The 16,995-nt window shown below is 37.7% G+C and overlaps 1 protein-coding gene across 3 annotated transcripts in view; it reads right to left on the minus strand.

Moving 5' to 3' along the window:
- Positions 1 to 16,995, minus strand: part of msrab (methionine sulfoxide reductase Ab) — an 82,668-nt gene that overhangs the window by 16,971 nt on the left and 48,702 nt on the right. For all 3 annotated transcript variants that reach the window (XM_028438674.1, XM_028438673.1, XM_028438675.1), the window contains one exon: positions 16,136 to 16,240. In XM_028438674.1, coding sequence (XP_028294475.1) covers positions 16,136 to 16,240 — 105 coding nt within the window. The remainder of the gene's footprint in view (positions 1 to 16,135; positions 16,241 to 16,995) is intronic.

Genomic DNA, 16,995 nt, shown 5'->3' on the forward strand with positions numbered 1-16,995 from the left:
TTCTGAAGACAAGAAATTCGTCAAACACTTAATGTAGATTTAAATGCTGAAAGGCCCCTAAAACCTCACTATTGAACTACATTATATGTGTCAAAGTTAAGGCCCGGGGGCCAAATGTGGCTCCTTTAGTGCCCCAAATTCGTCCCTCGGGATAAAGAAAAATGATAGAAACCATGAATCATTACCAACTAAATCGGTTGTAGTTATTTTATTCTCTCTGAAAACACAAATTAAACTATTTTATTTATTTATGTATTATTATTTATTTGCATGGCTCAAGGTTTCCCATGCTTATATCACATGATGACAGTCTTGGAATTGCTCTAAATTTCTTTTCAAAATCCTCCAATTTTACTTAAATTTCCGCAAAATTAAAATGTTTTCACAAAAATCAAGGAAACTTAAAGCCGCAGTATGTAAAATAGTGAGACTTGTATAGAAACAACCACGCTCCTCCCTCCCCTCCCTGTTTCAAACAACTATGCAGCTTTTTAAGAGGTTTTTCTCAATAGAGACTAGTGACAAATTTTAGTTGGCATTTTAGTTGTGTTATCTGTAAGTTTTCCGATGTTTTAGAGACGTGAAAGCACAGATTACTCTCTTTACTCCCCCGAACGGTGGCTGTGTCTGTTCTCTCCACCTTGAATATGCTTCTCTTAGGTTTACATGCGATGTATCCCGTCTGTTACGCTCAAAGGTGATTATGGATTTTTGACCAAATGGAGGAATATGAATCCCAACATAATACACAAAATAACTCCCAAAACACACAAATTGGCCTCAAAATGCACAAAGTACACAAAAAATTCCCCAAATACACAAAATGACAACAAAGACAGACATGACAACCACATAAACAAACCAAATGACTACAAAAACACACAAAACAGCAAAAATAGACACACAGTGTTATTAAATTACACAAAGTGACCCCAAAAACTCACAAATCGACAACAAAAATGCAGATAATTGACAGAAAAATTGAAACAAGAAAACAAAAAAAAAACAAAAGCACACAAAACGACTAAAAACTGAGAAAACATCAACACCACAGACAAAAAAAAAAAAAGACGAAACCCTTTTTTCCGCCCGTGTTAATGCTCTGATTGGTCAGGATTCTAAATGCTGACATGAATGTTGGTCATGTGACCTTCGGATCAGATACAATCATATTTTTGTGGCCCTCGCTGTGACAGTTGCCCATACCTGCTGTACACAGCAACACATCAACACTAGCATGAGCATTAATAGGATCAGAACGTGCATTTTAATAAGGAGTAAAGACCCTCGTATATCGAGAACCATTAAAGCTGAACACGTTTATTGTGGCCTCACATCAAAGGTGAAACGTTAATACGTCACAATAAAAAGAAGAGGATGTGCCTTATAAACAAAGTATCAGAGTAAAGTCAGGAGACAAACACTCTGGAGTGATAATTACGTCTTAAGTTCCGATACAATCTCATCTCCCCGATCACAACACCAGCTTCATCCACAATCTTGATTCTTCCAACTCCATATCTTTCCCCATAAGCACGTTGTCCTCAAAGAACTACAACAGCAAGAAACACTACCCAAACCCCCCCCCCCCCCCCCCCCATCACATCTCCTGCTCGCTTTCTCCATTTTTAACAGCTCCCTTCGTTATTTTCTCCATCCATCAAAGGCTGTAGTAATTATTAATGAGAGCCTCCCTGTAACCTCTGCATTATGCATGAGAGCCTCGCCTCTGAAAGGAGAGGCTAATGGGGGTGCACGGAGGAGGCGGGGCTACGGGTCACACGTGCATACAGATACACGCGTGCACAAATGACTCCTGGGGGAGGTCACTGACCTTTGCCCGCAAACGGTAAAAGTATTAATTAATCCCCCCCTCAAAAAAAAAAGATTTAAACATGTTTAAGTCGTCTCTTTAACGCAGATGAAACAAAGTGGTTAAAGTGGTTAAATGCCGACTTGTGTGCACGTTAACACACAAGTTTAAACGTGACTGGATTGGAGAATTAAAGTGCATTAAAGTTTATTTATTAAAACTATTTTCCCACTTATTTGTCCATTTTATCAGTTTTGAAACATTTTGTGTTTTTTTGGTAATTTTTGCTCATTTTAGAAGTAGTTTTTTTGTATCTGGTTTTAGTTTGTATATTGTTGTATTATTTTTGTAGTTTTATGTATTTTTCTGTAATTTATATGTTTGGATTTCTTTTGTGTTTTTCAGTTATCGTTACATTGTTCTGTTATTTTTGTGTGTATTTTTCGTAGTCGTTTTTTTTGTCTTTTTGGGGATAATTGCATGTATTTTTTATGTTTTGTGTATTTTGTATGTTTTAAAGTCATTCTTGTGTTGCTTTGTATATTGTTCTGTTATTTTTGTAGTTTTGTTTTTATACACATTGTGTATTATTTGTAAAATTGCATTTTGAAGTAGTTTTAGTGTGTATTGGATTTTCTTTTGTATATTGTTCTTGTGTTTTTGAGTATTTTTGTAGTCGTTTCATGGATTTTTCTGTCAGTTACATGTTTATTGTTGTCTTTTTGTGTATTGTGTATTTTTCTGTTATTTTTGCAGTCATTTAAATATGTATTTTTTGTACACACTGTGTATTTTTTGTAATTTTGCTCATTTTTAAAGTGTTTTTTGTGTATCTTGCATATTGTTCCATTATTTTTATGTAGTTTTGTGTCATTTGTATGGTTTCTGTACACATGTTGTGAAGTTCTTTGTTATTTTGCACATTTTGGAAGTAGTTTTCTTTTGTGTATTATTCTATTATTTGTGTATTTTTGCATGCATTTCACTGTAATTTGTATGTTTTTTGGAGTCATTTTGAGTTTTTAAGATTATTGTTTTGCTGTTCTGTTATTTTACTGTATTATTGTAGCCATTTGTGCGTTCAAGCGGGTAATTTTGTGTATTTTTGCTTTTATGTGTATTTGTCATCTTGTACGTGTATGTTGGGGGCAGTCTCATTTAACCCCTCCCAGGAGAAGTGGGCAGCCACAGAGCAGATTCAAACCTGCAACCCTCTGATTGTAAACTGCTTATTAACTGGATAAAGTACCTAAAATAACTGGATTTCACACATTTTGTAAAGCAAAAATAAGTGTGAAGCTTTCAGCAAGTCGTGTGGCCTCGTCCACACTGATCTATTTTTTCTTCTTTTGTTCCTCAACAAAAACTTTTTGTATTATTCCACTGGAAAAGTAAAGAGAAATATTCAACTGTAAACAACTTCACACACTGTCCCTTTGTTGTTCTCGTCTTCGTCGCTGCCCCGGGATTTCAGACGACACTCAAAATGAGACGAAACAAGAAAAGAGAGACTGCAAATGAGGCAAAAATAAGTCAATGTTTGAATGCAGAGAAGAAAGGGGGAGTGAACATTTCACTAGTCAAGCTATCGTTCATGTTCGCAATTAAAAAAAACCTTTTGAATAATCACAGTTTTTCTATCTGAAGAGAATTCCATGTTACAGTGTGGTCTATTGATAAGAAAACAGTGGTTCTCACCTTTTTTTAGCCCACAACCCCAAAAATAAAGGTTTCAGAGACCGGGGACCCCCACTTTAATACCTGAGATATGAACATTAAAGCCATGTGGAGACAGGACCATCTATAAGGGGGAATAAAGGGGAGAGATTGTTGGGGTCCATCCATAAAGTCAACAAAATGATGATCCATTGTTCTATGAATCTGTGATAACCACATTTATTTATTCATCTGAATAATATCCACTGTTATCCAGGAACGTTTATTATTATTTGCGCCATAGTATATAGTCATCTTAAAGATGTAAATCCTTGTTTTAATCAGAAAAAAAATGGGTTAAAAGTGACCAAAAATGGTGGTAAAGGTGGTGAAATGGGATTTTAAAAACCACAGAAATTGGTTAAAAGTTGTAAATTTGGGTGGTAAAAAAATGGAAACTTCAAAGTGTCAATATCGGCTTAAAATAATCATGGAAGATGGTGAAAAGAGGTTAAAAGTGACAATAATGCAGGGTGTCAAACTCATTTTAGTTCAGGGGCCAATTATGCCCTAGTTTGCATTTCTACATAAACGTAAAATACAAAATATGTTAGAAACCGACAAATATCCAAGCAATACGTGACAGATCTTTAGTCCCAACAGGATCTTCACTAGATTTTGTGACCAACTTCCATTTAATTAATGAAAATATTATGTAATAATTTGAGGAAAATGTAAAGATTATGTAAGAATTAATTCATTTTTTTTTCTTCAATAGATTCACATTAAACATGATTGTAATGGTGCAATACAAGCACCGGTAAAACGGTGAGCAAATGTAAATATTGTTGAGTTTCATTTACACAATGATTCAAGTTTTTTTTTTTTTTTTACTTTCTCCTGCGGGTCAAATCGGATTCTCCAAAGGGCCGGATTTGGCCTCCGGGCCAGGAGTTGGACACGTGCAACAATGAGTCAACATATGCAACATTAAGTGGAAAAATGGTGTAAAGGGTTTATAATATGAAATATGAAAATGATCAGTATTTTTGGGCCGATCACCGATCAGTGAGTTTAACAAAAATGATCACCGATCATATGAATTCAGGTGTATTTTTAGGTAACGACTGAATTCCTTTGGCACTACCTGATACAGAGTCACAGAAAATCAAATGTTTCTGGACCTAAACGCAGCCTTGTGACTGTGAGGGAGTGGAAGAGTTGAAGAATTTCCATGCAGAACCTGAACATAACGTTTGTTTTGTGTGTGTGTGTGTGTGGCCCTTTAACTGCTTGACCAATGTACGGAGTGAGGGAGCGTGTTCGACCGGAGCAGATCAATTATAAACTCTACGCCGTTTTTTAGTGATTGGCAAAATAAACGTTGCAGCTGTTGAATCAAGTCCCAGTTCTGTGTCCACCATCGCACTGAAACGGACATAATATGAAAGTGAACGTAAATGGGAGCGCATCGCGCCGCTAAATAAAACAAGCGCACACGCACACACCAGTCGACTGGGGAACAAGTCCGGCTCCAACCGAGAGACATTTTTGCCGTTCGCTCATAGGTTTTTACCTTTGTGCACAAATGTGAGTGAAATAAAGTCGTGTCACGTAAAGCAAACAACTCTTCGGTGTAAATGAGACGATAAAACAATGCAATGGGAGCATCTACAAAAACTTTCATCACGACAATGACGTCATTGATTGAATCTGCGAATTGAGGCATTACAGCCGATCACATTAATTGCATAAAATGCAAAATATCGGCCGATCCGATATAGCCGATCAGATCGGTGTAAAGTCTAGTTTATAAATGCGGAAAATGTCTTAAAAGTGAAAAAAATGTTCAGAAAAGGCATTGAAATTTAATGTAGAAGTGGCAGAATGTATCAAAAATGCATTAATTAATATGACAAGTTTGGTGTAGTTGCAGAGAAAGAATAAAAATAAGCAACATTGGGCTCAAATTGTTCAATTTTTAGTTTCTTAAAGACATCTGGTGACCCCGAATGGGCTCCTGACCCCAAGGTTGAGAACCCCTGGACTAATGAACCAGTTAAAGTTGTGTCTGTTTTCTGTCCTAATGTGAACTCCAGCCTTGGAGTTGTAACATCACCTCATGTTATCATCGTTTCAATGAGTGACAACAACAGAACACAGGAAGTAACGACTGATAAGTGCAGTCTTCCCCGAGTGTGATGCTACTCGTGCCTGTGCTGTGCCCCGCGGTCCCCCTCACTGTGTGTGTGTGTGTGTGTGTGTGTGTGTGTGTGTGTGTGTGTGTGTGTGTGTCAGCACCGCTCTCTCCTCCTCTCCCGCTCTCTGCTGCTATTTTTGCTCTGGTCTTATGTAAGATGCTCCTGACGCGCTGGAGACAAGAGGCAGAGTATGGAGCTGGGATGCTGAGAGCACTCCCAGTGGACACACACACACACCTGAATGTACAAACACACACACACACAGGTTTTAAACAGAGGAGGAAAGACATAAAACGCACCAACACACATCACATGACGTATACATGTTATTTTTTTTTATAACATATCGACTTCCTTTTACGTTCATGTATTATGATTTTAGCTTTTTGTTTGAACTCTTTTCCCACTTATTTGTCCATTTCACCCACTGTCAAGACATTTATATGTTTTGCATTTTTATTTTTGCCATTTGTAGTCATTTTATGTATATTTCTGTGTTTCCGCTGTTGTTTTGTGTATTTTGCTGTCATTTTGTACGTTGTTTTGTATATAATGATCTATTTGTATGTATTTTGTAGTTTTCTGTAACTTGCATTTTTAAGTAGTTTTTGTGTATCTTTGGTTTTCTTTTGTATATTCTATTTGTGTTTCTGTAGTCGTTTCATGTATTTTTCTGTGATTGGTATGTTTTTTGGAGTTTTTTGTATTCTGTATTTTTTTGTACACATTTTGTGTATTTTCTGCATTTTTGCACATTTTTAAATGTGTTTTTTTTGGGGTAATTTTCTGTATTTTGCTGTCATTTTGTATAATTAATGAAGTAATTTTGGTGTATTTCAATATTGCATGTTGTTTTGTTTGTTGTTCTGTTATTAGTGTATTTCAATGTTTGTATGTTTTTTGCACACAATGTGCATTTTGTGTTATTTTTATAACATTTGAATTGTTTGCAAAAAAGTTATTTCAAATTCACAATTTTTTTTTTTAAATAAAATGCAAAATAGTATGAATTTATCCCAGTTTTGTATATTCTATTATTTTTTTGTATTTTCCAGTAATTTGTATGTTTTTTGGCGTCCTTTTGTGTCTTTTGGTTATTGTTCTGTTCTTTTTATGTATTTTTTCAGTAGTTTTGTGTAATTTGTATGTTTTTGTACACATTTCGTGTATTTTTTGTAATTTTGCAAAATTTTGAAGTAGTTTTTGTGTATCTTTGGTTTTCTTTTGTATATTGATTTATAATTTTTATGTATTTTTGTAGTTTTGTGTGGTTTTCTTTCATTTGTATGTTTTTTGTAAACAGTTCTTTGTAATTTTGCACATTTTTGAAGTAGTTTTCATGTATCTTGTTTTCTTTTGCATATTATTCTATTGTTTTTGTGTATTTAGTAGTCGATTCGTTCCTTTTTCTTTAATTTGTATGTATGTAACGCAAAAAGACACAGATGCTGTTAGAACGTGACAGAACACAAACAGAGGCAATAGTTAATGCTAAAACAAACAGCAACTTTTTGCAACATTTAGCAACAAACCAAATTTTAAAAACTTTTTTAAACAGAATCAATAGTTCAACGACTAAAGATTAATGTGACAACATTATCTTCCATGTTTTTTTAAGCTTCCATTTCCCCAAACAAGAGCAAGGCTCATGTGATCACTTCATGGTTCTGGGCACGCTGTCAGAGCACTAGGACGGCTTATTTTTAGCTGCACCTCTAACTAGTAGAGCTCCAATGTTGTACTCCAATCTGTCCAAATGACAACAGTAGTTGGACTGCACGGAGGACATCTTTATCCGTGGCGTCAGCAAAAAACTAAAACAACAACTTCTGATTAGGATCCAACATCCAAAATACCTTCACCATTATAACAATGGAAATATCTTTAAAAAAAGATATATTAAATTGGTATTCCACGATTCCTGCTTTAAATGAACAACACAAGCAACAGTTTTACATCCTTAGTGGTTTATCACACAGGAGCGATGGAGAGAATCCGACCCAAACTCAAGGCCCAGGGGCCAAATACGGCCCTTTAAAGAAGTGATTCCCAACCAGAGGTACGTGTACACGTCAGGGGGTGAACGGAAATATTTGTCAATCCATTTCCTATCATTAAGGGCACTTTTTTTTTTTACATGCACACAGACATTTTCCTCATCCATCAATCATAAATTGAGGCACACTCTTTAAAATACATCAAAATGTTGAGTTCAAAATCTAAAATGGTTGAAACATCAGAAATAGAATTAATTGTTTAAATCTGAGCTCATGACTAGAGAACAAAAACAGTTGGGAAACAAAAGAAAATAAAAATGACAGAATCAGAGATGTGCAGAAGCGTAGGCGGCGGGCGGAATTGCCTACTACTATCTTTCTGGCCGCCTTCTACTTTAAAACATGTTCATAAATTATCCCTTACTCCTTTAGCACCGAAAGAATATCTGTAAAAGTCAGGTTTTTCTCTTAGCTCTGTCTGCTAGCACATAGCATCTCTTCTTCACTGCGCAGAATAGCTGCATCTCAACCGAACACTGGAATACCAGCGCCCTCTGCTGGTCCAAACAAATATCTGGTGGCTGCAACTGAAGGAAAACAATCATTCTCTCTAAACATTTCTCCAATAATATTGTCAAAATTTCTTAATGGGATTGAATATGTATTTTTTTTTACATTCATGATTAACAACATAATGAATCATGAATTAAAAGTTCTGCCACCAGGCTACTGGGTTACGAAAATCACAAATGTAAGGGTATACTGTATATATAAGATATGTTATGAATATTAATGTGCTTGTGTTAGATATATTATGTATATTAATGTGCATTGATACAACCAAATATATTACCACCACCAACTATAAGCAAACCACACACAAATGATGTTAATCATGCAAATATGTTAGACAGCATTCTACAGAGGACTACTAAGAGACCAAGCACCCATACTACTGCTATACTCTAAGTTGGTACATGATACTGATGCTCAATTGCACTAATATAATGCACCAAAAGCCACCACATAGCCTAATCTTTGCCAAATTTTCCAGGGGGGCATGCCCCCTTTAACCCCCTAAATGTCGCGCATCCTCGGTCGGCAACTCGTTTTAGAAATCTGCTTTTCTTTACTTAACTACTTATTTTTTTCTGGACATCTCTGCAGAAAACATTAATCTTTGTGTAGAAAAGCAAAAAATCCAGTTGTAGACAAAGCCAGCCCCTCCAAATACATAGTTTTAATGACATTCCATAATATTTGCATGAGCTCGCAATTTTCTCGTGCACATAGCATATCACATGACTGCTGTCTCTCTTTTTTTTTCTAAAATCCTGCAATTTCTTCCAAACAATCCCACAAAATTCCTTTATTTTGTGACAAATCTTTGTCATTTTAAAGTCAAGTGCCTTACATACTGTATATATCAGTTATATGTGAAGTGAAAACTAGGGGACAATAATGTGAAAATTGTTGTTTTTCTTTAAATCAAACTGCTCAGTGTTTCATCCCTGAACTTAAGAGTTTGACACCATTACTTTAACTGGTTATGGTTAAATTTGACACTTTAATAAAACCAACAGACATGTTTTTGAAATAAATCCAACTGCAGAATATCTAAAAAACATTTTATTTATTCTGTTGCATTATTTAAAAAAAAAAAAAAAATAAATATATATATATATATTTCAAATTCACAAATTTTTTTATTTAATTTTTTTTACATTGAAATCATAATTTATCATACAAAAAATGTGATTAAAACTCTTCAATTTAGCTGGCGATAAAAAAAATTAAATGCAAAATAGTATCAATTTATCCCAGGCCGCAAATGTAAACACTTCCCTTGACAAACAGTGGATATAGTTTATGTATAATATAACATATATACATTTATAGTTGCAGGAAAACTAAAGAATGCTAATTTTCTCACTGAGATTTTTTTGGGAAGGTAAAGAGCAAGAACAATATCTTTCTATAAATCCAACTCATTACTTAGCGTGTGAAATGAAAAGACATTTAAAACAGTAAACATAATATATAAGTTGAACATAATAAGATGGAGTCAACCCCCTACTCTGACACTAACGCGCGTGTCCCAATCTCCATAAATTAACGGCGTCAGCATGTGTGCGGGCATAATAACCGACACCTGGTTATGAGCCGTCGTCATCAGCCAATCACGGCTTTGAATCAGAAGTGTGGAGGTCACAGGTCACAGGTTAAAGGTCAAGGTCGCCTCCTGTGAGGTTTGACTTTCTATTTCAACAGCACCCCTTAAAGTGAGGGATGTGGTGACCCCTAGAGGGGGGGGGAGATGAGGGTACCCCAACAGGGAATTGGCGTGTGTCGCAGCCAGCTGGGCTGAAGCTATTGCATAAAAGATTATTCACGCTGCTCATTTCAAGTGTCAGAAAGTAACTGAGTCAGGCGTGAGACAGCGTGATTTATTGATTCAGAAAATAAATACGCAACACATAAAAATATGTTCTAGCACACACAAAAAAAACCCAAAATATATATTTTACCCAAAGAGTGAATCAAGGTTAAAAATGAACAAAAATGGCCACCGTCACCCTGGGGTGTAAGGATACACTCAACCCATCAACATCCACTGCCAGATTGGTTTTCATTATAACTCACAACCTTTTCCTAAATGTCCTAAATCTAAGAACTTGGATGTATACATAACATAAAATATTATCACATCAGAATATAAAATTACTATCCATAACGGCTTCTAAGAAAAGCTGTCCCCTATAGGAGAGAAGGCCTAACGTGGCATATATTGCGCACTTTTGGCTGAGTTATTCCAAAATTTCCAGCTTTAAAATTGATGCAAATTTAGGCCTGACAATGTGGTAAAAACTTAACATAAATCCTAAATTTCAAGTGGAAATTATAAACATTCTAGGATCAGAAAAAAAGAAACAATAATGATAACAATAGGTTCCTTTGTCCCATTCTGGGACTTCGGACCCTAATAATAATAAATGAAAACAACACTAATAATAATAATAATTATTCACACCCACGCAGAAAACAAGGAGGTTGTAAGGTAAACTGAATAAGAAGGTGCAAATGAATGATAAGGTGCCAAATGTTTATGTATAAGTAAAAAACAAAACTAAAATAAAGTAAAGTATATATACATGTGTAAACAGATTTTTATTTTAGGACAGTGGCAGACCAGCTGTCTAAGAGGAATTTGCTATTAAAAACGTTGTGGCTTGGACAAAAAATTGAGAAAAAGTGCAGAATTTGTCCCACTAAACTAAAATTAGCAGACGTCCTGTTGGATTTAGGTTATAGGTCCAAAATAAATTTTTGCTAGTCACAGTCCAATGCATATACCTACCAAATGCCATCCAGCTAGTTCAAACCAGTGGAAAGTTACGAAGCTAAATGGCGCCAACGAGTCCTCAAATTGCATCAAAAATTACATCAAACCAGAAGAAGAATCTGTACAGAAACTATAGGGCCTTCACACAACCTTCAGTGCTGTTTGCAAATAAATGTTGATGTGTGGCATTTTAACCCAGAATTGTCTTTCTACTGAGACTAAAAATATCGAGATATGATTTATGGTCCATATCGCCCAGCCCTAATCCCTAGCACACACACCAAAACACAGTTTTCTGCTCACCCAGAGTTCAAAACGCATTTCAAGGTTAAAATAAACCAAAATGGCCACCGTCACTACATCCGACACGTCACATCTTGGTATGTACTGCTCTTCTATCCTGTGACTTGGCGAGTGCACGTACACTGGCGAGCGTGCACGTACGTATGTGCAGACGTTATCAAACGAGGGCAGCGGCATCGCCATTTTCGCCGTTTGTGTTTGTGTGGCCTGTGAAGCCTGTTCACTGACGCAGCATCAGCATCCCCACATCATGAATACTGGATGGCCTGGAAAAAAAATAGGTTGGATGGAAGGAATGTGGGAAGAGGAAGTAAAAGAGGAGAGGAAAAGGAGTCGAGGAGGAAACAATGAGGAGGGGGGAAAGCCTCGGTTGTTAAGAAGAAGGGCGGCAGAAGGTGGGGGAAGAACGGAGGAAGAGATGAGAGAGCGGGGTGGGGGGTGGGGGTGGGGGGGTAAGAGAGTGACTAAGAGATAAAAGAGAAGTGAGTGGATGCGAGTGTGTTTGTGTGATGAGCGGATGGCCTAAGGGAGCGGTCGACTCACTGTGCAGCGGCGGATGCACTGACGGGGCTGGGGGCCGTTTGCTCACGCACCTGCCCCGACAAAGAGGACAAGGGGGGGGCGGGATGAAGGCAGGAAAAAGAAGAGGGTGGAAACTAGGGAGGAAAGGAAGTGACAGAAAAAGAAGGCCCAGATCAGAGGGAACGTATGGGGGAAAGAATTGGTGAAAGGGAAGCTAAATTGACGGACTAGCGTAGCAAAAAGTGGGAAAACGGGACAATAGAACCAACGATATCCTGTGAACGACTCACGTACTCAATGTTTAACCGAGTTTTCTTTGATTTATTCAAAGGAACAAACGAACAAAACGATGAGCAAACAGCAGCGATGCTTCAATACGATAAATCCTGCTAACCGCGTTGTTCTGGCGCCTCCAATTTGGATAATTCTGCACAAACGTGCGTGAAAGTTTGAAGTTTGTCACCAAGACAAGTTGCCTCAACGTAAACATATGAAACCCATATTGGAGCGTGTTGAAAGTGGGGGGGTTGTGCAACATCCCAAGGAAGAAGAAGCCAGCAGTTTGAGACTAGTGTAAGATGAATATGGAAAGAGGGCACACAGCAAAGGCTGCTGGGAGTTTGTGATTGGCTGCTAATGTTGCTATCCATGCTGTGATTGGTGGAGCCAACGCAGCCCGACATCACGTTGTCGGGACTAAACCCTTTAGAACTGAGGCAAAGCAGAGAGGCACAGATATAAAAAAAAAAAAAAAAACTGCATGCACATATGTGCACAACACGCGTGCACGTCACTGAGCATGAGCATGAGATCCTCCGTGCACACGCTTCCACAGCATTCAGAGTTCATCACACACACACACACACACACACACACACACTCCGTACATTTCATCTCCTGTGAATCGACGCACTTGAAAGTAAACTTTTTTTTTTTTTGCTAATTTTTTCTTTTAAGCCCAACTCTAAGGTGGACAGAATAAATTGGAGCTTAAGCCTGCGTGAAGGCACAGCCAGCGGGCCCTCTTCCACTGCTCCACGCTACATTTGTCAAATCACAGGACTCTTTTTTCCTGCCACACGTGAACCTTAGGAAACGATGGGGATTCATATGGAAGTCACGCATTGGGGAGTAACACTCTTTTAAAGAAAGTACATTTTGAGTTTTGCGGCAACTTCTAAAGTGTGTCACCCAGTTTTAACTGTGACAAACAAAAATAAAGACAATAAAACAACCAGCAGTAGTAGCGTGGCACGGCGTGGCGTGGCGTGCACGGACAATAAGCCTGTGTGCTATTAATAAAACATGAGATGAGACAAGGCAGTGAGTCAGGGGGAAATGCATGACTACTCTTATAGCTTCACTGCCTTTTTGCCCCCGCGGTGTTTGTCGGATGCACCTTTGCCTGTAGAAAGACGAGCGTTTGCCTCAGATTTGGAGAAAAGACGAGGAACTCCATCTCATCAGGAGGAAAAAAAGGTTCTGATGGGGGTCGCAAGATGCCTTTAAGAAACCAAAAAAAATGTTTTTTTAACAACTCGAGCCCATTTTTGCTTATTTTTCCCCTTTTTCTGAAACTACACCAAACTCGCCATATTTGAACCTATTTCCATCACTTTTTCTTGCCATATTTTTACTCCTTTTAATGCTACATTATTCCCATTTCTGCAATGGGAAACCCTTTCCACCACTTTTACACCTAATGTCACATATGTTGACCCATTATTGTCACTTTTAACCTCTTTTCACCATATTTCATGCTCATTATTGCCAATTTAACCATATTCACAATTCGTCGTGCCCATTATTTGCCAGTTGAAATGAAGACTTCATGAAACCGTGAGTAATCTGAGGTGATGTTGCAACATGTGCATGGGCTGGAGTTGATTAGGATTGAAAACAGAAACAACTTTAACTGGTTCATGAGTCCAGGGGTTCTCAACCTTGGAGTCAGGAGCCCATTGCCTTTAAAAAACTAAGAATATTTTTTTTAACAATTTGAGCCAATTTTTTGCTTATTTTTACCCTTTTTTTGCAACTACACCAAACTTGCCATATTTGAATTTATTTCCATCACTTTTCTTTGCATTTCTGCTACATTACTCCCATTTCTGCCACTTCTCCATCAAATTCCATTGCCTTTTCTGCACATTTTTTCACTTTTAAGACATTTATAAACCCTTTCCGCCACTTTTTCCAACTAATGTTGCATATGTTGACCCATTATGGTCAACATAATAATCGGATGCAATCTGCCCTCCCTCCAGGATCTGTACGCCTCCGGGATTATGAGGCGTGCAGGAAAGATTGTGGCCGACCCCTCCCACCCAGGTCACAAACTGTTTCAATCTCTCCCCTCTGGAAGGAGGTTTTGGTCCATCAGGACCAGCTTCTTTCCCTCTGCCACCATCCATGTTTCTATGTTTTTTGTTTCGCGCACCGACTACCAAGTCAAATTCCTTATACCGTCCTAAAACTGTACTTGGCCAATAAAACATTTCTGATTTCTGATTCTGACTTTTAACCTCTTTTCACCATATTTCATGCTCATTTTTCCCAACTTAACGGGATTCACAGATTGTCATGCCCATTATTTGCCAGTTTAAACTAATTGTTCCTACTTTTTAAACTGCATCCCCCCATTTCTGCCACTTTCAAGCCATTATTGACACTTTGAATCCTTTTTACCACTTTTTCTGTCTGTTTTTGGTCACTCTAAAGGCCAACTTTTAACCAATTTCTGTGTTTTTTAAAATCCCATTTCTTTTCCACCATTTTTGGTCACTTTAACCATTTTATTTCTGATTAAAACAAGGATTTACATCTTTAAGATTACTATATACTATGGCACAAATAATATTAAAAATCCTGGATAACAGTGGATATGACTTCCTTTTATTCCCCCTTATAGATGCTTTGTCTCCACATGACTGTAGGGGCCCCCGGTCTCTGGAACCTTTATTTTGGGGATCACAAGCTAAAAAAGGGTTGAGAACCACTGCTTTCGGGCATTCATTCACTTAGCTGAGGTGGAAGCGTCAGCAAGGGCGGCCATTTTAGTAAATCTAGGTCATGCAATGTATGAGAAAGCAGCGCTGACAGATGCAGAGACGATGACTGAACCCGTCACGGGGGCCGACGTCAGCGAGCGAGCTTTAAAGGCTGAAGGTTGGCCCATGAATGTTTGATCCATCTCCTCTCAACATGTCACGCCATGCTCTGCATTCAATACGAGCAGAGCAGAGGAGGTAGAAACAAAGACAGTCAGAGGGAGCACAGCTTTTTCCTTCACCTTCACACACACACACACACACACGCACACACCCTCTGTGTGTCTTTAACGTTCTTACATCACCTCCTCCAGCAAAGCACAGAAAACAGGAGTGCCAAAGACTTGAGGGATAAACGTTTGGGGAAGAGGATGGGGGATGCTGTTAATGTTGATGCCGTGTGTGTGTGTGTGTGCGTGTATGTGTATGTGTAGGTGGCACATTGGTGGTAAAATGTATAAAGTATGCAGCACAGAAATATAGAAACACAAGCCGAGCATTTCATTTAATCATGTGCGATGTTGTTCTGCATTCACAGACGTTTCTCTGGTGCCCGGCGACTCAAAATGGCCGACACGGAAATAAACCAACGAGCAATGTTGAACTCAATGAAATGGAATAGAAAAAAAAAAAAAAAAAATCATTATTTCAGGTTAGAAACAGAGCACGTACTGTAGATGTTGAAGTGAACGCTGAGAGCGTTACAGTGGAGATCACTACACGGTGTGTGTGGCATGGATGGCTGAATCTCAGACACATTAACACTGTCTGGCATTGACTTACACCCATGGGCCCCCCCCCCCCACCCCCACCCCACTACACCCAAACACCCCCAACCGCAACCCTAAGAAACACACACGTCTGGGCACCATCCTTCTGCTCTAATACACTACTTGTCTTTCTGGTAAGACTTGATTAAGTTGAAAATATCAAGATGTATATCGTCATATCGAGAGTTCTACACACAACTCGGCTTTTATTTATTTAAAACTAAATTAACACCCACAAAGCACAGTAACGACTTCTCCTTGTGTTCTCTCATTGTAATGTGTTTATCAGAATAATTAGTATTATATATATATATATATATATATATATATATAGCTCTAGTTTATAGGGAATAAAAAGGAATTATATAGTTATATTTGTTATAATTGCAAAACTAAAGGCACAAAAGAGGTGAATGCCTTGCAGCTTTTTGAGGTGTGTGCGTGTGTGTGTGTGTGTGTGCGTGTGTGTGTGTGTTCTACCTTGTGTAGGATTGTGGCTCTCCCAAAACTGTTTGAGGAGTTCCTGGAGGCTGATGTCCTGTGGAGAGTAGACCACCCTCACCACCTCGGTGTGGCCCGTCTGACCTGAGATGGAACAAATATTCAACATTAACAAAGATATGACTTCAAATCAATCCATCATCCTCCATATTTAAACCTTCCTAGAAACATTTAACTTTAAACTTAGACATTAGACACAATGAGGACGTGAAATGCATAGATAAATGGATGTATTTTGACTCATAGGTAATAAAGTCTGTTTTATTTCAATATCTGAGCCTAGATCTGAACATATTTCATTTGTTTTAACTTTTCTTTAACTAGAAAGTTAGTCAGGTATGAACCCAGCAGGTCTCTCAGATCTTTGGACACAGGTCAGATAGTAGAGCCCAGAGCTCACAGTCGTTGCTATGCAGCAAAGAAGTGGAACAAACTGAAGTCAGCATCACATGGAACATTTTTAAATCTTTTTTTTCTACTGCTTATGATTGAGGGAGATTTTGTTTTATAATTTTATTGTTAATTTAATGTTTTTACTACTGGTTTTAATGTTCTTAATGATTTTTACACTGTTTAATGTTTTCTGTTGCACTTTTTAAACATGTGTTTAATTGACTTGTGTATGAAATGCCCCATACAATTACATTTGCTTTGCCTCGGAAGGTCCCACTGACTTTAACAACGTATTTGTCAGAAGAGTCCTTAATCATATATTTTTTCAAAATAAAACTATTCATTTTTAAACAATTTTAAATCTGATTTGGAAGCTTCTGACCCTCACCGATGTAGAACACTAATCATCTTGTGTCAAGTATTAATTGAAATATTTCCCAGACAGT

This window comes from Gouania willdenowi, chromosome 22 (genome assembly GCF_900634775.1).
Source record: "Gouania willdenowi chromosome 22, fGouWil2.1, whole genome shotgun sequence".
NCBI classification, from domain to species: Eukaryota; Metazoa; Chordata; class Actinopteri; order Blenniiformes; family Gobiesocidae; genus Gouania; species Gouania willdenowi.